The sequence below is a fragment of the Sitophilus oryzae genome, unplaced genomic scaffold, assembly GCF_002938485.1.
Source record: "Sitophilus oryzae breed Bouriz unplaced genomic scaffold, Soryzae_2.0 scaffold_980_pilon_pilon, whole genome shotgun sequence".
In the NCBI taxonomy this organism is placed as follows: domain Eukaryota; kingdom Metazoa; phylum Arthropoda; class Insecta; order Coleoptera; family Curculionidae; genus Sitophilus; species Sitophilus oryzae.
Window position 1 is genome coordinate 1,027,928 of NW_022147617.1, and position 23,679 is coordinate 1,051,606.

At 33.2% G+C, this 23,679-nt stretch overlaps 1 protein-coding gene across 6 annotated transcripts in view; it reads left to right on the forward strand.

The window, feature by feature from the left end:
* Positions 1-23,679, forward strand: part of LOC115891279 — a 152,381-nt gene that overhangs the window by 107,704 nt on the left and 20,998 nt on the right. For all 6 annotated transcript variants that reach the window (XM_030911723.1, XM_030911724.1, XM_030911725.1 and 3 more), the window contains one exon: positions 9,793-9,914. In XM_030911723.1, the coding sequence (XP_030767583.1) occupies positions 9,793-9,914 (122 nt within the window). The remainder of the gene's footprint in view (positions 1-9,792; positions 9,915-23,679) is intronic.

Consider the following 23,679-nt stretch of genomic DNA (forward strand, 5'->3'; position numbering starts at 1 on the left):
ATATATATATATATATATATATATATATATATATATATATATATATATAATATATATATATGTATTAATTTATTAAATTTACACATTTTTTCAAGTCTGCAAAGTCTAATAATTCAGAACTATGGATTTATGGCATATCGTGTTATTACAATAAGTCCTTCTTGAATACGCCTATCAGTCCTAATTTATGTCATATACTAACATACAAAATCTCGTTTTTTATCTGAAAAAATAAAAACGTTGTAGTGGTGAGCCACTTTCGAGACGCACCTGGTATAAACTGCGGCTTTTATAATGGTCCGTCCGCAATTACCTTCTTGCCGTTGGTGAAAATCCTTCTAATGAAATTCGCATTCTTCTCAAAACCCAAAAATATTATATCAATAATCAAACAAGATACCCGATTAATTCGTTAAATAACAGTATAAACGGCGATTGCGAAATTTACAGCAGAGATATTCTTCGGCAGAGATTTATATTTAGCGTATGGCTCTAGTACACATAAAATCACATGTTATTATCACAGCTGTAAATATACTAATAATAAGAATACGAACAAAAATTGGACATGTCAAACACAAAATGTAAAAAATGAAAATTTAAAATATAGTACAAAACAAACTTGTCACAAACAAACATCTAGTCTTTTTATATAATCAATCGCACGTGATGTCGCTTTCAGGAAATCTCCAAAATCTCCCTCATATGCTGTTAAAGCGCATTCTTCTCTAATATGTCGAACAGTTTGTCGTAGAGCTCCACAATTACATACCGGAGTGGTGGCCTTTCACCATTTATAGAGAGAATCCATGCACCTGCCATGTTCGGTTCTCAGCCTGTTTAGAGTTACCCATATTTTTCGAGGCTGCTCAAAACCAGGAGGAACTGCTGAAATACATGTAAAATCCCGACTTTGTGGTGGAGCGTTTTCCATCCATTCGTTCATCCATGCGTCATATACGTTGAACTCTGCATTCTCGTCAGTATTCCCAAGTGTTTTTGATGAGAGTAGTGGCTTTCTTGAGCGGAGTCTATTAATATTTAGATCCGTTATGTCACAATGTACTGGTAGTTCCCGGTTTAGCAATATTTTCTTGTGTTCTCTATGTAAAGCCTGTTTTCTCCTCAAGTTCTCCATAAGTAACATACCTCCATGTTACTTATATATATATATATATATATATATATATATATATATATATATATATATATATATATATATATATATATATATATATATATATATATATATATATATATATATATATATATATATATATATATATATATATATATATATATATATATATATATATATATATATATATATATATAAATATATAAAACAGGCAACCAGTATGTGGGCGTAGTTCGTATAGCCCCTGAGATGATTTGTATTGTGATATTCATCTGGACATCCACTTTGTTGACATGGGCACTATTCAACCAGACAGGCGAACAGTATTCGGCCGTTGAGTACACGAGGCTCAAGGCTGATGTTCTTAGAGTGGCCGCAGATGATCCCCAGGTGGTGCCGCATAGCTTTTGTATTCCGTGTGCGTATTGTTGCAGCAACCTTGGTGAGATGGAGCCGTCTTCCCTCAAAGAATACTTCAAGTTCCCTATTTGCCACTCTGTTATTGAGGTGAAAACAAGAAGCCTCTGTTTGACAAACGTTTGGTTTAAGCCGCCACTTGCGAAAATACTCCGCTAGTACTGACAAATTAGATGTTAAGACTTGCTCAGTAACTTCCATTGACCTATGTCCGGTGGCTATAACCCAGTCATCGGTATATCCGAACTTTCTACATATCGTTTTTGGTATGTCGGCTATATACAGGCTGAAAAGCAAGGGTGCTAATACCGATCCCTGCGGTAATCCATTATTTAGTATTTTCTGCTTACTTATTTTCTCCCCCATAACAACCCGGAAACCTCTGCCACCAATCATAACTATCAATTAGTTTAATGATCCTCAAACATGGTACTATTCTAATTAGTTTGTAAAGTAGTCCGTGGCGCCAAACAGTGTCGTAAGTTGCAGAGAGGTCTTTGAACACTGTGGAGATTTTGTCCTTTCTCTGAAAACCTGCTTGGATGTATGAGGTCAAAGACATAACTTGGTCCGAGCAACTTCGATTGGGTCGGAATCCTGCTTGTTCTATAGGAATGTTGGCAAATACAATGGGACTCAGTCGGTTATACAGTACTCGTTCAAAAAGTTTGTACAAAGAACTTAACAGAGCGATTGGTCGATAGCTTTGTGGGAGATCTGTCGGTTTGCCTGGTTTTAGAATTGCTATGATTTTTCCATGTTTGAGCTTGGCCGGAAAGTTACCGGACTTCATTATAGCAGTGAAAAATCTTGCCAGCCATAGTTTTGTAAACCTACCAGCATGAATGAGAAATTCAGGATGAATCCCATCAAAACCCGGAGATTTTTCGGGTTTCACAGCGGATATCGCCTCGGAAATCTCATCAACCGTGAAGTCCTTCGAATAGATTGAATTGGCAGTGCAGGTAGCTTTGAGGGATCTAAGATCTTTTTTATTACGAGTGGTGGTTTCTCGGTGATTTTTTCCTTTAGATGTCATGACAATGTGGGATGCTACTTTATTAGGATCGATTGCTATATTTTCACGGAGTGGTCCTTTTCCGCCTCCCAACTTACTTCGGTTGTTTTCATCCACTTCTCTCGTCTAGCACTATCCAGACTGTGTATAAGTTCGTCTATCTCCCTGTTTCGGCAGAGATTAGAAACGGTCGTCAAGCAAATTTGTTAATTAGATACTTATCTGTATTATTACTTAGTTACCTACGTATATCGAATATTTTTTAATTTACAGGGAAAATTTTACCCATTTGGGCTAGAGCTAGTGTGACAAAGTAAATTAGTAATATCGTATTGCTTGACTGAACTAAGGCTTGAGCCTCCAAAGTTCCCCCCTCCCGGTGTATCCGCCACTGTATACAGTGTGTTTCATTTAAAAATAATCATCCCGATCCACTTAAACTCAAGTTTTTTTTATTCTAGGAGCTAGAGATGCCCGACACACTATGCCGGACTCTGTATAGGTAATATGATAATGTTGATCAAACCGATTGATGTTGAAGATATATTTTAATTTAATAGAGTCAAAATTAAAACGTTACACTCCCGCTCCCTTCCACAGGAAGTAAACTCCAGAAGAAAGTTTTCTAACGATATATAGTCTCACCAGAAACCAAAGTTTTCTGAAGCTGAAAATAATCATCAAATTTATTCAAAGAAAATGATCAAATTAATAATATGCTTGCTTCATCCACGTTACCGTAGATGGAGCTACGAAATTAATAATACTTTAAATCGAGTCTATTAAGCGAAATTCAGCTGAAGGTTGAAATAAGATCTTGAATACAAAAAACTTATTTTAATTAACACAAATGTAAAAGAACGTCAAAATTAGATAATCCCTGTGGAACGCGAAATAAAGATATTGTCCAATTGCCTAAACCAGGAAGAACAGATACACAACATACCTACTGATTATCTTGGACCAAAACAATTTAATATGATACCGTTAGAGCTTATAAAGATGCATCGTCTGTACCGGGTGCGCCTCAAAAGTGGCTCACCCCCTGTAACTTTTTTATTCTTTCAGATAAAAAACGAGAATTAGTATTTAATGTTATAATACATTACCTATTATTTATTTAAATTTAATAATTATTTATATTTAATTATTATTAATAAAAAGTATTTATTAGTAGTATACCTACATATGACATGAATTGATTGATTGGCGTATTCAATTGTTTACGGTCACTTCCTGTTTCACCGGAAATGACTACAACTTTTGATTTTTAAATAACACCCTCGGTATATTTTTACTTTATTCGATTAAAAATGACACTCTGAATAGAATGACATATAATATGTCAACTTTTGATATTTTCGCTTGAAATAAATCGTGTTTTAAATTTCAATCTAGACTCTAGAGTTGCCACCTTTTGTATTTAAAAAATCGGGACAGCACTAGTGCAACCTTTTTCTTAAATGTAAAATTTTATGGACCCATTGGATTTTGGGTACATTATTAGGATGTTTACCCATCGGATACAAAAACTATTCGAAATTTATAAATAATTATGTAAAAATAAAAAATGAATAATTGAAAACAAAATTAGTAAACAATCAATTAAATCTAAAACAACTAGAACAAAACCTAAATAAAATCAAAGGTTTCAGCTGTATAATCCGATCTTAATTGGCTTTATTAGTTTATTTAATTATTTTTAAGTGAACATTTTTTGGCAAAATAAAACACTAATTCACTACAATACACTAAAACACTTTAAAATATAACATACTTTGTATACATAAGCATAAAAAAGGCCTTAACACCTACAAGTGCGCTAATTTCCATTAAACACTTTAATTTTAACACTGGACGCGCGTTTCATTAACCAGCTTAGCATCATCAGCAGATGATGAAAACCGATGGTTAGCTTCAAATTTATGGTTAGCGAAACGAGCATCCAGTGCTAAAAGCAAAGTGTTTTGGTGTATTGCGGTGAATTAGGGTTTTATTTTGCTGTTGTAACACCAAAGATTCCAACCTCCAACTGTAATTGTATATTGAATATATTTTTATTTGTTTTGTTGCTGTAATAATAAGAGCCAATAAGAGAAAATGACTAATAAGTCATTTTTAATAAATTCCTGTATGCGATATATTAAAATTAAATGAGATTTGAAATTCCGTTCTAATGAGCTTAAGTGAACATCTATTTCTAGCGTCTGTCTACTTCAACATCATACGTGGAAATATATAAATAACAACCTTAAACAATGAAGGCATATAATTTACTCTAGTTTTAAAAATACTTTATTTTTTATTTCTAATTTTTATATTCTTTTTAGCCAATTTCCTTTACGCAAGTTTTTATTATCGAATATTCATTAAACAGAGTATCAATATATTTTAATTAAAAAAAATTGTTTAATGAAAACGTGGCTATTAAACACTTAAAAATCGGGACATTAGGGCTTTGCGTGGGGACGCGGGACTTTTGGATCAAAATCGAGACGGGTGCCTACCCTCTAGAGTCTGGCTGTGTTACAAACTCTAATTTTTTAATCAATGAGCCTTCGAAATAATCTAATGCTTTTCGTGTCTTCCTGGCCGGTTAAAAGATGCTCAAATCGTATTTTTAATCATATCTCAATTTTTTTAACCGCATGTTACCATTTGAAACAGAGAGAGTGCCATTAAAAAATTAAAAGTTGTGGTCATTTCCGGTGAAACAGGAAGCGACCAAAAATATTTGAGACCCACCCGGTATACAAAAGTCGTTTGTCTATTAGACGGCATCAAACTTAAAAATAAAAAAATAAACACATTTTATATGACATTTTAAGAACAATTATTCCAATTTGAATAAGATTTGGGATACCTATTTATTTTCGTACTATTATTAAATTAAGTGTATTCCCTTCAACATTTGACTTTTACAAAAATCAAGAAAAAGTGCGATAAGGATGAACACTACCCCCACCCCAACATAAATATTAGTAGAAATATTTTCCAACTCCAACGACGACCGATTTTTTTTCGTGAAATGATCCATTTAGTATTTACTATATTTTTTTGTAAAGAACGGGTCATACTTTTTGAAGAAAGAAATGTTTTTTTCGAAGCTGGCTTACAAAAAATATTACTTATTACATCAAGGCGCAAATAAAAACTAGTATGTGCATTAACACTCTGTATCGGGCTATGTCGATATTTCTTCGTTTTTTTTCTTCTATAATTTACCTCAATATTAACTATTCTTTTATGTATTGTTACTCGGCTAAGGGTGTTGCATTGGGTTGCTGTTGGCTACCTCCGCACCTGTTCTGGACAAAGCCCACAATCCTGAGCGACTCTAGTTCTAGGCTGCAAAGTAGTGTTTTAGGTTCCTATCATTCTTCTTTTTTTCTTCATCTCCAAGTTGTCATCTAGTAACTTGGATGCACCGTACGGATAAAGGGCATAAGTTAGAAACAAGTGTATGCGGTTATCACTCACTATTGGACTAGGCTGATTCTGGAACGCAGCTTAAATATTTAGATTTAAACTGAGCCATTATGTTTGATTTTATTCCCTAGATATTTAACAAATTTACTTAAATTATTAATAAATTGATCTAAATCTGACATTGATTAATTGCAATTACTGTAAGGCGAGTTGTTTAACCATTTCTTCTACATATAAGAACCAGCTGCTGTCTTGACGATGTAGTTCAAAAATCAATCAGGCTGCTTGTCCCTGCGATAAAGGTATATTGATTGACCAACGCCAATCTCCGTGATTTGGTGGTGATGAATCGATAGACTTCCTTGATACCCCTACAGTTTAATCACCATCCGATAACTGATCAATCTTTAAAAAATAATGATAACATCGTTTAAATAAAAATTGATAGCACGATGCTTATCAATTTCAGTTATCCTACCGACTGCGCCACTAATAAAATGGGAACTCAACAAGCTCTTTTTAAACGATGTATTTCTCTACGTTACAAATTACGTCTTAAGATCGTTTATAGATCTAAATAGAATGGATCGAAAAAGTACATTTATTAAAGAAGTTATTGGGTCCAATATAATAATATAATAATAGCTCCCGTATATAGCGTTTAACGCCTTGGGAGTAGCAAGGTACCTACAGCTTGCCATGCTAGAGCCGTTCGGTATACAAGGAAAGTAATGTGGCTGGCACTCTACGCTTCAACAGCCTATTATTACGTCAGGATTGTGAATCCCAAGTACTCATTTAAGGCTGAGTTGACCTACTGGGTCTAATATAAAATTATAAGTATAAAACTATTTTTGGATATAGGATTCTATTTTTTTTTCGTATGTATTTTTTTCGAATTGTGTTACATAACATGCGCTTTAACAGAGACGTAAACATTATATTGATCTATTATTACTAATTTTGTAATTATACATTTATTAAATATTATACTACATACATACATACTGCCATTACTCGCTGACGAGTGTTTGACACGCATCATAATATCATAAGATGGTCACCCAAGGTGTTTTGTTTCATGAGCTTTTCTGTGACTGAAAAGCCCGATACGGGATGTTATCTGTCTACCGCACCCCGGACGTTCAAAAATCTCATTGCTTTGTTGCCTCTTTACTTTTTGGTTGTCGCTGTTAACTGAGTTTACAATTCTTCTCCATTCTGTTCTATTGTGAGCTACTTCTTCCCACTCATTCTGCATGTTAATCCCCTTTTTTTTAAGTTTTCGTGGAAAATATTCTTGTACCTTTTGAGTTATCCACCCGGCCTCCTTTTGTGATCTTCCGGGGGAGTGCACATGATTTTAGTTTTATCGATGTTCAGCTTAAGTCCCAAGGCCTCGTATGCTAAGGTATATGTGTTCAACACGTAAATATTATAATATCAATATAGAAGAAATATTCTAAGAAAACAGTTTGTCCTGCAAATTTAAATGATTTAAGGTCACAAATATTCGATGTTACTAAAGGCGCGGTCATAATCACATATGGTGCAGATGCCTGGTGACAGAAAGCCAACCAAACAACGGCAAAGAATAAATTATCGAAATTACAACGACAAGCATGCTTAGCGGTAACTGTTGCCTCTCATTCCACGCCGTCAAAAGCTATAAAAACCCTACCCTTACCCTGACTTACCTACACTTACCTGACTATCCTCTTCAATTTTTTTGGAAAGAGAGGTAAGATGGGCTACAGATATAGATTTCTAAATACGGCACGAGACCGTCAAGGAACAATCAAGTTCATACAAAACCGACTAGTAAATGAATTACGCAATCGGATGAGATTCTGGGAATAGTCTCGCACCATCGGTCACTTTTGATAGGCACCTACAACGTCTTGTTTCCTAATGAGAGACGAATGGGATAAGTCGAGAAACGGTTTATTACACGCGGAAATGTGTTCGTACAAGGACGGATCGAAGAACCCAAAAAGGACCTGGCCCAGGAATTTACTGCAGTAGTCCAAAGACTGAGATCTACCACAGTCTTGGAAAACACACCACAATTATCCAAGCTAAGCTTATTTGCTATTGAAACCTGTGTGCATCTGTTGGTAGAACAGCAATACACCGGGAAAACAACAATCATATTTTCGGATAGTCAAGCCGCGTTGAAAGCGTTTGGGGCAACGAAAGGCACGTCTATGCCGATTCTTCATGGTAGGAAACTACTCAATTTATGAAGATATGAGAACAAAGTATGGTTAACATGGATACCGGGACATGTCGGCCTAGAAGGAAACGAAGTGCTGATTCCCTCGCCAAAACAGGTGCAGGTTCGCTATTCGTGAGCCCAGAACCGACACTTAGCATTCCAAAAAATCTCGCAAGAGACAGGCTTTTTGAATGGGTTAGGGGTACGACGTTTCAGGACTGGAATGGAACAGTTCCGGAATGGAAAATGCCAAGAAAATCCTAGTAGGGCCGTCCAATCACAGAACAGGAGAATGTCAGGAATGGAGCACGTCAGTATACACTGCAGTCACTGCAGTATACACGGGTCACTGCAGTATTCAGGGGCCACTACCGGCTGCGATCACACCTACAGAGAATGGGCTTTGTAAGGGGAGACTTGTAGATGACGCCGAATGCCGACTCTCTGTATAGAAGATGACGGAACAATGAAGCACGTTATGTGTACCCAGATTCGGACTGGCCATATGTCAGAGTGGCGATTACCAGCCGGGCTCCGGCCTCTGCAGGCCCCCTTCTGATCTATTTGTAAAATAGTTCATTTATTCTTTAAAAAAATGAAATATAAAAAAGTGAGTGTTTCGTCAAGTTTAGCAAGAGATCATAAAAAAATCTATGTGTTGGAATCTTTTAGCCGAATGTAAAGAATATGTAATGACAATTGCTGCTTATCTGGACAAAAACATAACACTTTTACAAATAATAGTATTCGTAATGATGCATTGGTACCTAACATAAATTAACTAATATTACCTAACATAATAACTGTCTAAAATGCTTTGAAGTTAATATGTTACACCTAGACTTCAAGACATAAAAGGCTCAGGTTCTCAGAGTGATGAAGAAGATTACGAAGAACGAAGACCAAACTCCAAAGGACGCCTGTTTTTATTTTTTCGGCATCAGAGCTGGCTTGGAAATGAAGATTGCTGTTATTTTATATGTAAGATATTATGGTAAATGTCAACAATTCCAAGCCAACTAAACGACTTTTTTAGATCATACGACATATTCATTGCCTATAAAAGAATTTCCATTTTTTTCTTTATTCTATGTTTAACAAGAATACATTTTCAATACATAAACGTGGATTTTTCATCCAAAGATATTTTCGTCAAACGTATTACAGATATTACACATTTTAACATGGCAACACTGTCGCTTTCAGTTCTACACCATCTTCGAAATGCCTTCGCTGGCCGAATTAGAGAAAATACGTGGTTTATGCGTTGACCGCAGAACCATTGGTGTCTCCACCGTACAGCACTTGAGACGTAAGTGGAAATCAAATCAGCCTTGTCACGAATTCATCCATTAGGTTGCGTATCTTCCCAATTCTTTCAGTCAACGGTTATATTTACGGAGATTTGAATATCTGCAGCGGTTTTACAATTTAACCATCGCCCTAGATTTGGTTATCTAAATGAGTAATAATTTTTAGAAATTTCCGAACTGTTAATTGTAAGATATTGATAAACGTTAAAGAAGTAGTTAGGGTGAGGTTGTTAATAAAAATTTTTGTGATTTTTTTCAGTTTCCTGTGTTAGCTGCTGTACTTGATGAAGTAAAATCTAAAGAGTATTTCAACCAGTCTCTTGAATTTGACCGCAGAACAAAAAAAAGTCCACATCGAAGCCATCGCCACGATCATTATTTGTAAGTATAATAAAAAACGTGTTGCTTATTTTATTATTAAGTCTTGTATCTTTTATCTTTATATATTAAGCCTATCTTAACTGAAATTTCATGTGTACCAGTTAACATTCAATTACATGGTCTTCTTTTTGTTCAGAAATGTGGACTTCGTCCAGGACAGTTGCTGTTCTAAGGATGCCCACTATCCTGAACTTGAGGTGTAGACTTTTTTCTTTCGTTAGTATTTTATATTTTCTTTTTTATCTCCAAGTTGTTATAATGTGAATGCATTGTAGTAATAAAGACCAGAAGTTTGAATAAGCAAGAAAAATATGAATAACTTTCTACCGAATTATGCCGAAATTTATTTCATCTAGTTTACATCTCCCCAGTATTCTTTCTTATTTTATACAGGGTTTCCTAGAAATAAGTGCAGAAATTTTAACTGGTAGTATAGTTTGACCCCCGATAGAAACATGCTCATGAGTTTATTTTGCGAAAATAAATGTTCAAAATTTTATATTGTTCTTGACATTTTCCGGAAAATATTGAAAAACTTTTGAGCGTCATTTGTTCAGTTTCGAGAAATTTGTTTATAATGCCTGGGGAGAATGCAGTGTTGCCACCTCATACGTTATCCACGTTCTGTAAGTCATAAGTTGACATTTTAAATTTCGACAAAAAAATACTTAAACTAATTTTATTCATTGTAGATTACTATTAGGTATGGATCAATTTCTATTATTTTAAATATTTTTTTTACAGTTTAGTAAACTGAAATAATGAAGCTATAAATAACGAAAAATTATAGCAGCTTTTTTCGCCATATTACAAAATATTTTTCTTTTACAAAACTCTTCTTTTCAACTGATCCTATAATATTATAAGTTTTAACATAATATTATTTTAATTTTTACACATCAAACAATTTTACATAAATGCATTAAACACTTTCTTTACAGAACTTTTAACATAATATGATATAAATATACAGGGTGGTCTGAACGGTATTCCGGAAACTTCGGCAGCATATTCTGCAGATAAAAATAAGTAAAAAAGTTCGTATAAATGTATGTCCTAAAAGGCTTAGTTTCGGAGATACAGGGTGTAGAAGTTTCATTTTTATTTCGATTTTTTCCAAATAATTTCTGAAGTAAAGTCAATATTTGGATCAAAATTAGTATCAGGGAGTTTTGTGACACGAGAAATTTGATTTTGATGTGAAAATTACTCCTATTTGTAGGGGGCGCCATCTACATGTGTTTGAACTGTTTTGAAGAGTAATAACTTTTCGACCGTACCTGTATAAAACCACTGACTAAAAAAATATACATTTCCATGACTTTTTATACATATAAAAATGTCTCTTGGTAAAAATCGCAACGGGCAACAGTTCTCAAGATATTTAGAATGGAAATAGTCAATACATACGTTATTGACAAAAAATAAGCACACGTTGAGTATAGAAATTTAACTGAAATAATAAATTTTAATTTTTTTAAATGAATCATATGTTTTTCTGAGAAAAAATGATGATCAAACAGTTTCTTTTGAACTTTTGACACAAAAAGATTTCAAATTTATGATTTCAGTCTAATAACTATTTAGTCAACATGTTTAATTTATGTCAATGATGACAGGTATTGATAATTTCGATTCCAAATACCTCGAGAACCATTACTCGTAGCTATTTTTACCAAGAGACCTTTTTTATGTAAAAAAAGTCGTAAATGTATATTTTTTTACTCAGTAGTTTTATACAGGTACCGACGAAAAGTTATTACTCTTCAGAACAATTAAAACACATGTAGGTGGCGCCACCTACAAATGGGAGTCATATTGACATCAAAATCAAATTTCTCATGTCAAAAAACACCCATCCACCAATTTTCATCCAAATATTGACGTCACTTCAGAAATTATTTGGAAAAAATCGAAATAAAAATAAAACTTCCACACCCTGTATCTCCGATACTAAGCATTTTAGGACATACATTTATACGAACTTTTTTACTTATTTTTATCTGAAGAATATGCTGCCGAAGTTTCCGGAATACAGTTCGGACCACCCTGTATATTCCGAGATCGGACTCCACCAAGACGCCTAGTCTCCTATCGATGTGCCTAATGATAAAATGAATAAAAATCAAATATTTTTTTCACTTTTCTTTGACTTTGAATTATTCGAATTAGCGCTCTCTGTTAGATAAGTTAATTAGTCAACGTTTGACCTACATTTAAATAGTTGAACGAAGAATGTGAATACGAATAGTTGAACGAATAATACGAATAGTTGAACGAATAATACGAATAGTTGAACGAAGAATACATGAACCTGTCCATTTTTCCTACCATTCCTTACTTCCTTTCCTTCCACTGCCACTGGAAGAGGCCCAACGCCATACCAAGAAAAGCAGCCCCACACCATTACGTTACCACCTCCATGCTTCACTGTCGGTCTAACATATTTTCTTTCTAGTCTTTTGCCCTTTGGTCGCCTAACATGTACAATACCATCACTAGAAAACAGATTACATTTGGACTCGTCACTGAATAACACCTTTTTCCAATCTTGCACAGTCCAATCGAAGATTATGACAATCGATGTGGTCTGTGGCAAATTGTAACCGTAACTTGATGTTTTTTTTCTTAGTAATGTTTTTTTGGCGGGTCTGCAGCTTTTGAGTCCAGTACCCAGTAATCGTCTCCTTATCGTTCTTGCCGAAATATTGCAAGGTTCAGTTTCTTTTATTTTTTGTAAATTTTTCAAGACGATAAAAAAGGATTATTATACTACACAGTTGCAATTATTTTATCCATGCGGGCATTTGTAGCTCTAGGTATTCCAATGCTTTTTCCCGGAATTACGTGACCATACACTTTATATTTTTTAATAATACGTGACACCGCGCTTTTTGGAATTTCAAGTCTTTCAGAAATTACACTCTGTTTGATACCTTGGTTGTAGAAATCTAGAATTCGCTGACGAATATCACTAGAATACGCTTTTCCTTTTCCCATACTGACAATAATAGTTCAATTATTGCAAAACTGTGTAACACAAACGCTGGCTAGTTAGAAACTATAATTATCTAGAATACCTTTTGACAATTTGCATATAGTTCCAAGTATCTTGTGTGCTCCCCAAAAAAAATTTACTAATAATATTGTATACAAAGATAAGACTTGAATACTAACATCTTATTTTGTTTATGTTTCCTTAGATTTATGATTTGATTTGTATATGAGAATAAGGAAGGTTTCTTTTGGCCAGATCTACCACCCCTTAAAATATCTGCACTTATTTCTGGGACGCCTGTATATTATTCCTCGAATAAAAATCGAGATAAAATACATTGCGGCACGTTGCTGATAGTTACAACTGTTTTTTTACGTACATTATGGTTTTATGCTCTCTTTTGGTTCTATTATTCTTTGTTTTTTTTTCATCACCAAGTTGCCAGCTTACATCTTGGATATCCCGTGCTGCTAAAGGGTATAAGCCACGTGTCACGACCCATAAAGATCAACTATCACCCATCTAACTTCATATACAATCTTATCGCTTTCGACATGTGCACTGTGTACTGAGTATTTAGACGTATAAAAACGCCGTTCCTTAAATGTAGTATATTAAATGTACCTATAATTAAATTAATTATATTAACCTGCCTAGTAAAGTGTTAAATAAAGTAACTGTATACAGTATGAAAACAAAAAATGTTTAAATATAATCAAGATGCCTCCCAAAAAGCGAAGATAAAAAGTTTTGAAGAGACATTTAAACATGGTTTGGCACCATTAAAAGAAGATTTAATTAAGATCAAGCAAACAGTGGGTGAAAATTGCAATATTTTAAAAAATATTGAGAGAGAAAAGCTGTTTGCAAATCAAACAAATAAATAAATAAAAGTTTATTTGCTCCCTTGATCAAATACAATGATGTAGGAGTACGTGAAATATATACCAATAAAAAATAATTTATATTTTATGTGTTAGTGAAGCAATCACAGAATATCTAAAATTCTAATTATCTACAATAAACATTAAAGTAAATACATACATAATACAAATATTATTACATTCATTTCCTACACAAATTTATCCACCAAATAGTCAGTGACATGGTTGTAGGATCCACCCAACAGAAACCGCTTCAATTGCCTTTTAATGTGTAAAGGTAAAGGTAATTTATTATAACATTTTCTTCCTAATAGGATGGAGATTTCTCAAACAAGGACGTATGATGTAAGTTAGTCCGCAAGTTATTGCCAAATCTTGTTTCATAACCTTGCAGGTTTGTGTTGTTATCACTCAACCTGCAATATTTTCGAATATATGGAAAACTAGAATATTATATTGTGTAAATCGAAGGAAATTTCAAAATATTGTACTTTTGAAAATGCAGCTTTCCTATGTTTGACTTTATTTTAAATAAAATATCAGAACTTTTTTTCAGAATTTACTCGAAACAATAATGTTATAGACAATACAGAATTAATAATAGAGTAGTATACATTTAATAAACTTGGAATTTCTAATATTGTCTTGAGCTGCAAGATTGTATAAAAACCTGAAAATATTTTTTTTACAAACATACCTATTGGATATAACTTGGAAAGGCCATATCACTATCAATATAGGTCTCTAAAATTTAGTGCATTCTGAGAGGCAAAGTAGATAATCATTCATTTTAATATTGAAATTTTCGCTTATTGGTTAACGGTTGAAAAATTGCATTACTACTGTCTTTTTAGGATTGTCAATAAACTTATTTAATTTGCACCAATTTAAGAATTGCTCTATGCTCTATACTATAATATTGCAATATTATTTAGCCGGCAATAGAGTTCCTCAGGACTATTAGCTTCCAATGCAACAGAAGTGTCCGCAAAAAGTATTTTGCAACCATAAATGAGTTATTCTGGCAGATCATTAATAAAAATTATAAATACCAGAGGTCCTAATACTGACCCCTGAGGGTTCAGTATCTGAAGTCTTAACATGAATGCCACAATTTTCAATTTTATTGACAACAAATTCAATTATCCAGGGAGTCAAAGATCTATCCGACTATCAAGGCAGTTGTAAACATATTCAAAGAAATCGCATGAGGCAGTCTCCGTTGACGTATATTAGTACGAGAGCTAGAAACGTGTGGAAAACAAGTATTTTAAGAAAGCTGGCTTTTACTATGCTCTCTGAAACAGCGGACAGGCCGATAGACGTTGCGTTCACTACTGCGCATTGAAAGAAGTTCCTATGGTTTTATTTAGTCCTTTAAATACTGGTATTGAATATAAATCCAATAAGTCTCCATAGCGCTGCGCGAAAACGTTCAGCCTATAAAGCCAGAAGTCCAGAGTTGAATACTGGCTCGGGGTATACTTTTTTTTATTTAATTTTCGATGATATTCTAATAGTAAAGTATTAAATAATTTTAGTGATTAAAAAAAATATTTAATACTTTACTATCAGAATATAAAGGAAAATAAAATAAAAAAAAGTTTACCCCGAGCCGGTATTGAACTCTGGACTTCTCGCTTTATAGGCTGGACGTTTTCGCGCCGCGCTATGGAGACTTGTTCGATTTATATTCAATACTATAATTTAACGGACTAAATAAAAAATATATAAGATATTCTTTGAATGCGCAGCTAGTAGTGAATGCAACGTCTATCGGCAGCCAGACGACTCGCACGCTGTTCCAGAGAGCAATATATATATATATATATATATATATATATATATATATATATATATATATATATATATATATATATATATATATATATATATATATATATATATATATATATATATATATATATATATATATATATATATATATATATATATATATATATATATACTATATATAGTCTGACTATATATAGTCAGACGAAATCATCCAGACGGAGCATACGCGACTCATGTGAAATTGTTCATTTACACTCATGGAACTCGTGGACGGTCCGCGCGGACGTTCCGCTCCATCTGAAAGCGCTGTAATATGACGTCGTAAATGATGACGTAACTGCTAAGGGTCGAAACACAAACTGTACTTTCGACTTTATGTCGCCGAGGGTATTAAAAAATTTAAAAAAAGAATTAATAGTGTTAGGTTTTTCGTCGGTTCCGTGTGGCGAGAAAGTCACAATTTATTTAAACACTATTTATTTAACACTAATTAACAAAAACAATAACGATAAAAGACTTAAAGAACTATTTACAAACGATTTATAACTAAGAATTTATTTTGAATTTTAGCGCGTCAACTGTACTCGTCTATTTATAACTGCCCTCTCTAGGCCCCAGCCGCCGGCTTTTATACCTACAGCTAAAGATTTCTAGAATAGTACATAGATCGTTAGGTGCATAGAGAAGGTTTCGATTGTTCTCGTATGTACTACTCCATTCCAGTGGAACTCGATTCTTCTCGAAACTTCGAATGAATTATTACGGTGTCTATTCTTTAATGCGATGTTAAGGTCATCTGAGGGCGGGCCATATAGTTAGGTTAGGTCGAGTCCACACCGGTCCGCAACAATAGATTAAATGAAAAAAAAACATAATACTGAATAAACGTAAAATATTTGCTATTTTACCTAATAAAATTAAAGAAACTATTTTACATTATAAAAAATAAATTCTATTTTTAACTGATGATAAAAAGGATTAATCAATAATTTTGTAATTAGAATAATAATTCCTATGTTAATAATAGAAGGGTAGAAATAAATTTGCTGTGCATTTAGAAATATAGAAATATGTATCATTGTGATAAAAAAAAAGTAGTACAACAAAATATGATTTAATCTGCTGGTCTATAATAAAATATTTTTAAAACTTGAAAATTTGCCCATTTTTAAAAGGTTGGTAAATTTTTTATACTTTTATTTCGCCGCGTATACCTACCAATATATTATTACCAAATTCATGGTAACGCCTAAAAAGTTAGGTGGCATAATTGTATTGTTTTCATAGTGACGACGATATCAACTTCTCGATATCCTTATAGACCAGGAGTTCTATCTGGGACTACTAATTCTTGTACTACTTTTTTTTTATCGCAATGGTACAATATGGATAACGTAGGAGGTGGCAACACTGCAAGGCTTAGATACACCCTAGAGAAATATTAGGTGAATAAACAAGTGGCACTAAAAAGTTTTTATAATATCCCGGAAAATGTCAAGAAAAATTTAAAATTTTCAACAATTTTTTGTCGCAAAAAAAACGTCATAGGCGTGTTTCTGGGTCGAAATATACTACCAGTTAAAATATTTGCATTTATTGCTGAGATACCCGGTATATATATTTTCTCTTATAATTTACATGTACATATTTTTTTTATACAGGGTGTCCCAGTTCAAACGAAACAAGGCAATTTAAAGGTATTTCTGGTGTGAAAAGGACAAAACGGTGAAACACGACAAACTTTATTTTCGAAGGTGAAATAAGATGCGACTATTTTTGAAGCCCCTAATTCAAACCCCACGGAGGGGTGACATTCACCCTTAAAATCTTAAATGTAATGCGGGGTCGAGTAGCACATCATTTGAAAGGTTATTAAAGCCTCTTTTCAGCGCCGTCTCATTTTTGGAGTTTTTGTCACATTTGGTGGAATCGGGCTGAAAAATAAACTTTTCATAAATTGATGATGCTTTGATATTTGATTAATAGTACAAGAATCGAAATGAGGTTCTAAATAAGAAATTTAGATTAAATCAACAAGATTTTGCTTAAGGAATAATACACAAAAAGTAGTATCCTGCTTTGAAATAATGAAAATGTTGAAAAGAAGACATGTACTAGCCGATAAGAAACAAAAATGTAAACAAGTTTTTGGTAGGTAAAAAATTATTTTTATTAATATCTTATCCTCTTTTGAGGCAGAGTACTGCTAAATCTTTTTCATCTTGTCATTCAGTTTGGAAGTATTCTTAATATTTTGTACGGCTTACTGTTCTTAGTATTATTGTAAGTATTTAGTATTATTGTGAATTGACGTGATGGTTTATTCTATATTCTATTGCAGAGAAAGTTGAGATAATTGAAACTTTCTTTACTCATGACCGATGTGGCAATAGAACGGCACAGTTATTTAATGACCGATATCCAGATATACATGTCAATAGAAAGTACGTGCTGGAATTAGTAGCTAAATTTAGAGAAACTGGTAGTGTTCTTACAAAGAAGCGAGAAGTTCCACCTGTGTGGGCTGGAATCTTTGGCGACTGTCTAGTTGGCCCGTTCTTGCTGGATGGAAATCTAAATGGAAATACGTATCTGGATTTTTTGGAAAATGCCATAAATCCCAGCATTACACAAATAATTGAGAATGAAGATCACTATGACGAAAATCAACTTGTGTTTCAACAAGATGGAGCTCATCCACACTATGCTGTACGTGTGCGGCAGTAACTTGATGAAACATTTCTCGGCCGGTGGATTGGAAAAAGGGGGCCCTTTTTTGAATGGCCAGCTGGGCCATCGGGTTTGTCTCCGCTGGATTTTTTTTATGGGTACATCTTACAACAAAAGTATTCGCCACGCAATCGGAGACAGTGTGGTATTACGTTAAAAAATTGTGCACGAGTGCGCGGTTATAACACCCGAAATATTACAACACGTCCGAGAACGCTTTGAGCAGAATCTGTATTCGGGCATGGAAGCAGGGGGTGCTCAACTCGAACATTTAATCAAGTAATTGTTTCAAAACAGGGTACTACTTTTTGTATATTATTCCTTAAGCAAAATCTTGTTGATTTAAACGAAATTTCTTATTTTAGACTCCATTTCGATTCCTGTACAGTTAAGCAAATATCAAAGCATCATCAATTTATCAAAAGTTTATTTTTCAGCCCGATTCCACCAAATGTGACAAAAACTCCAAAAATGAGACGGCGCTCAAAAGAGGCTTTAATAGCCTTTCAAATGATGTGCTACTCGACACCGCATTACATTTAAGATTTTAAGGGTGGATGTCACCCCCACGTGGGGTATTAGGGGTTGAATTAGGGGCTTCAAAAATAGTCGCATTTTATTTCCCCTTTGAAAATAAAGTTGACGTGTTTCACCGTTTTGACCTTTTCACACCAGGAATGCCTTTAAATTGCCTTGTTTCGTTTGAACTGGGACACCCTGGATATACATATTTAAAAGTCTATTTAAAAATTGCAATCGTATCAAATATCAAAACAATATAATAAGGACATGAATTAAAATGAAATTATTTTTTATGAAATATTTATCATAATTTATTGGTTTGTTTTTTGTGGCCGGCCGTCGCGCAAGCAGTAGTGTGTCGATCTGCGGTGCGAGAGATGGGATGGTACTGGGTTCGATCCCCAGCCAGTACGATCGCTTTATTTATTTAAATAAAAATATTGATTTATCTAAATAGAAACCAGTGAGCCGCCACTTCAAGGAAGGCAATGGCAAACCACCTTGAGTATATTTGCCTCTCAAATAGTGCCGTTCGGATTCGGCGACAAACTGTAGGTCCCAGTACTTGTGAAACACTGATGACACACATTACAAGCGAATGCGAGAGGTAGCCGACCCTCTGTATAGAGTATGGCACTATAATAAGTGGTTTATGAAATTATAATAAAGACTGAGATTATTGATGTCTTTTTTTGTCATTTATTTCAACAGCATTTATTTCTTTTTTAATTTCAATCGTTTTCTTGAAAGCTAATTTATGATATTTTTGGTCTTGTGCTGGAATTTTAGTTCAGTTATAAGATTTTGTTCTTTGGTGACATACAGTTATGTCATGTTTAGATAAAATATATTTAATTTCAGTTATTTCAGATTTCAGAAACTCCTTCTGTATAAGGCAAAGCTAAGATATTTATAAAATTTATTAGTATTTAATAATCTATGTTTTTGTTTTGTTATAAGTGTATTCATCGTTTTACAATATTTGTGTGGGAAATTCTTATTAATTAGGGTTTGTTTAACTTCTTTATGTCAGGTCGATATTCTGGAGAAGGGAATGGGTGAGTTTTAGGATGGTTAGAATAATAATTTAGATATCGTCCCGACCATGTTTTTTCTCATAACATTTAGTTTTTATGTTTTGTTGGTTTTTATTTTTTAATAAAGTTAAGTCAAGAAAGTTAATTTCGTCATTTGTTTCAACTTCCAAAGTAAATTGTAATTTAGGGTGGAATTTGTTGTAAGCTGTTAGAATATCATTTATTTTGTCCTCAGGGACTAGCCTCAGCAATCCTCATGAAAGCTCTAAGCAGTCTTTTGAAAAAATAATTTTGAATTTAAACTTTCGAGTCCTTTTTTTATTAATTCCATAACAAGTTGTGCAATGGTGGAGGATAATGGAGAGTCATTGCTACACCATTTAGGTGTTGACAATATTTATCTTCATATTGGAAATAGTTATTGTGTATGACTAGTTCTATTGGTGTTAAAAAATCGTTAAAACTAAGAGTAGTGTGATTCTTTAGAAGTTTCGATTTTTGTGAATTTTGTGATATTTTGAGAATATCTGCTATAGGGCTATTATAGGAATATTTGTATTCAAAGATACGACGCATTGATAATTTATAAAGGGGCTACGGCCATAGAGAAAGTATTATCTTTCTCTATGGCTACGGCGTTGTGGACCATTAAGGATTTTGCTTCTGTCTCATTAATATTTTTTTTAGTTTAGAGTTGTCTTATAAAATTGATATTATTTTTGTTTTCAAATATTTTTGTAGAATCTGATTTTAATTTTTTGTACAAGGTTGGGTCGCTGAGCATTTTGTTCGTTTTTTGTTGTACTTGTATGAATCTATTATGACTGTTTTATTGAATATATCGTTTTTAAGAACTTTTATCTATGGGTTTTCTTTTAGAAACAGCTTTGCTGTATTTAGCTTGATTAGAACGTTTTTTTTTAAATTTTGTATGTGTTATTTTTTTGTTTAATTTTTAAAATTGTGATTTGATATGATATTTACTACATTTGTACGAATTTATTCCTTACTTCAGTTGCTTTGTCGTTTATTACACTCTCAATACTAGCAATATATTTAGTTAAGGGAAAGTCTTTGGTAACAGTGGCAGATATCGAGCATTTTTCTCCTAATGCTAAAACATCTGCGACTTCTTGTGGAATTTCTGTGCTTGACACAGTCGTGGTAGATGCTTTAGCATTTATCATGTTAGTATGATGATTGAATTGAGGTTGTTTTCCACTCTCATCCCTGCCCAAAAAAATTGTGTGCGAAAGGCTGAATTATGAATTATTCGTCATTCGACTTCAGTTCGGCTTCAAGTAGAACAACGAAGTCTTCTATTGTATTAATTTTATTGTATAAGATTTTATTATTGATATTTTTCAAAATGGTGTTTTTTTGTTTATTTTATTCTAGTAATGGTTATTGTACCGAAAGCTTTTTAGAGTATAAAACCATCATATGAGCTGACAATCATCATGTAATAATAACTTTATTTAACTGTTATTTTTTCAGTATAATATAAAATTGGATAAATATATAAGTTAAATACATATATTATATTTAATACACAATATAGAATAATTGTCTATTCACAAATAGTAGTAATTTTATAATTATTATTTCTCTTTCAGGAAATTATAATTATGGTTAATTTAAGGCGGTTCTATGAAATAAAATGTTATCAAAATTTTTTATTATAAAACAGGTTAACAATTATGCAAAATTACATTAGAATGTTTTCACTATTAAAGTCAAAATGCGCTTGATCATAAAACTGTTTTATAATACGGTATGTTAATTTTATTTTATATATTACACTTTCTTTTTGGAAATTCAATAATAAATATCTACTGAAGAGTTGTAACTCTTATCAGGCCATTTGATTAATAATAAATTATGAAATTAATAGCAATTGTACATAAATTGCAATATAATAATAATAATTTTATCGGGCTTGGCAGGTATGAGGAGGTAGCCCAGGTCGTCATCATGCAAAACCCTCCAAACACTCAAAACTGCAATCAATCTTTAAGTGTAGACGGCAACTAAACACTGACTCTGTCACAACCTGGCCTGTTTAACACAACACCATCCTCTGAAGAATCAACAAATTCTCGACAAAAATGGGGGATCGAAGATTATAAGGAATTGATACGATGCTATCAATACGCTATTCAGAAGAACAAGCCGAAAAGTGACAGAGGAGACATTTGAGATATCATAGAAAGAAAGAAATCCGACCGCTTTTCCTAAAATTAATGCGAACACCCTGGTTAACCAAAGGCGCTTCAAAGTTAAATATAAAAAGTTAACCAGTTGAGTCACAAGCAATAGAACACGATGTTGCAGAAAACGTACGTATTAATCGAGAAACATCCCAGTAACACATGAACAGTATAAAGAAGATATAGTCGGTCAAGAAGTATCTCGAATCAACAGAATTAAGAATATAAAGAAGTATTAGACATGGAAAATAAAAAAGTATTAGACATAGAAACAGAAAACATTAAATTGGAAGGAAGAAAAAATTTAAACAAAGTTATAGCCAACAACGATTTAAGACTGAACATAACGCTTGCTAATAAAGCAGTAAGTAGAATAACTAATATTTGCGATTTAAATTTATCGGCAATCAACAACCCATTATATGCTATAGCGGCAATCATAGGAGGAGAAAAGGATTGTACAAGAATCCATGTGGCAAAATAAAAAGAACCGAGTTGGAAAATCTGAATTAAAAAAATCATCGAATGGAGATAGCAATACTAGAACAATACAACAAATTTTTGAATAAGACTGCTCCAATACTCCAAGGAATGTGGAGATAGCTCCAAGGAATGTGGAGATCAGACCTCTGAGGAGCTAGAGACTAAACTCACAATGAAATTGCAAGCAAAAGCACAATGCTTCCGGAGGTACAAAAAAGGAGTGACCAGTATCGTCAAAATAAAATGGTCGATGAATGTATGAAACAGTTCTAGCGACCTAAACTAAATAGAGTAAACAATAATGAAATAAAAGAAATACCTGATTCAGATGAATTAGAACTCTTTTGGCAAGGAATATTGAAGAGGAGAAGGCACATAACAAAACCGCAAGCTGGATCATCACCATCATTTAGTTTATACCATCCACTGCTGAACAAAAGCCTCCCTGAACTCTAGCCATTTCTTTCTATTTTGTGCCACAAGCCAGCAAGCTGGATACAATAAGAAAATATACATCAAGAAAAGAAGACATCGAGAAAAAATACATCATGAAGATGAAAGGAAAGATCTAGAAAATGCTGCCCTACACACATAACAAGAACATTTTACTTAATAATAAAAAATCTTGAAAACACTCCAGAATGACTAACAACTGGAAAAACAATTCTACTTTCAAAAGGTAAGTCTACAACACAAAAGACCCTAGAAATTACAGGCACCCGCTTTCTTACTCTGTATATAATTATGACTTAAACACTAAGCAATAGAATCTATCATCATTTAAACAAAAAAAAACAAAAGATGATGGATTCAGCAAATAAACAGAAAAAGAATCTATGCATGTCATGGATAGATTACAAAAAACTTTTGGCAGTGTACCACATCTGAGTAATCGAAATTCTGCAAACATATAAAATAATTCCAGAAATCATAGCATTTATAAAGTTATCTATGAGAAATTGAAAAACAAACATAAAACTTTATCAGTCTGGAGGAGAATTGGATGAGAATTGCAATAAAAAGGGGATTTCTTTCAGGGAGACTCCCATCACCTTTGCTATTCTGCGTAGCTCTCATATCCCTTACCAACTTACTGAATAGAAA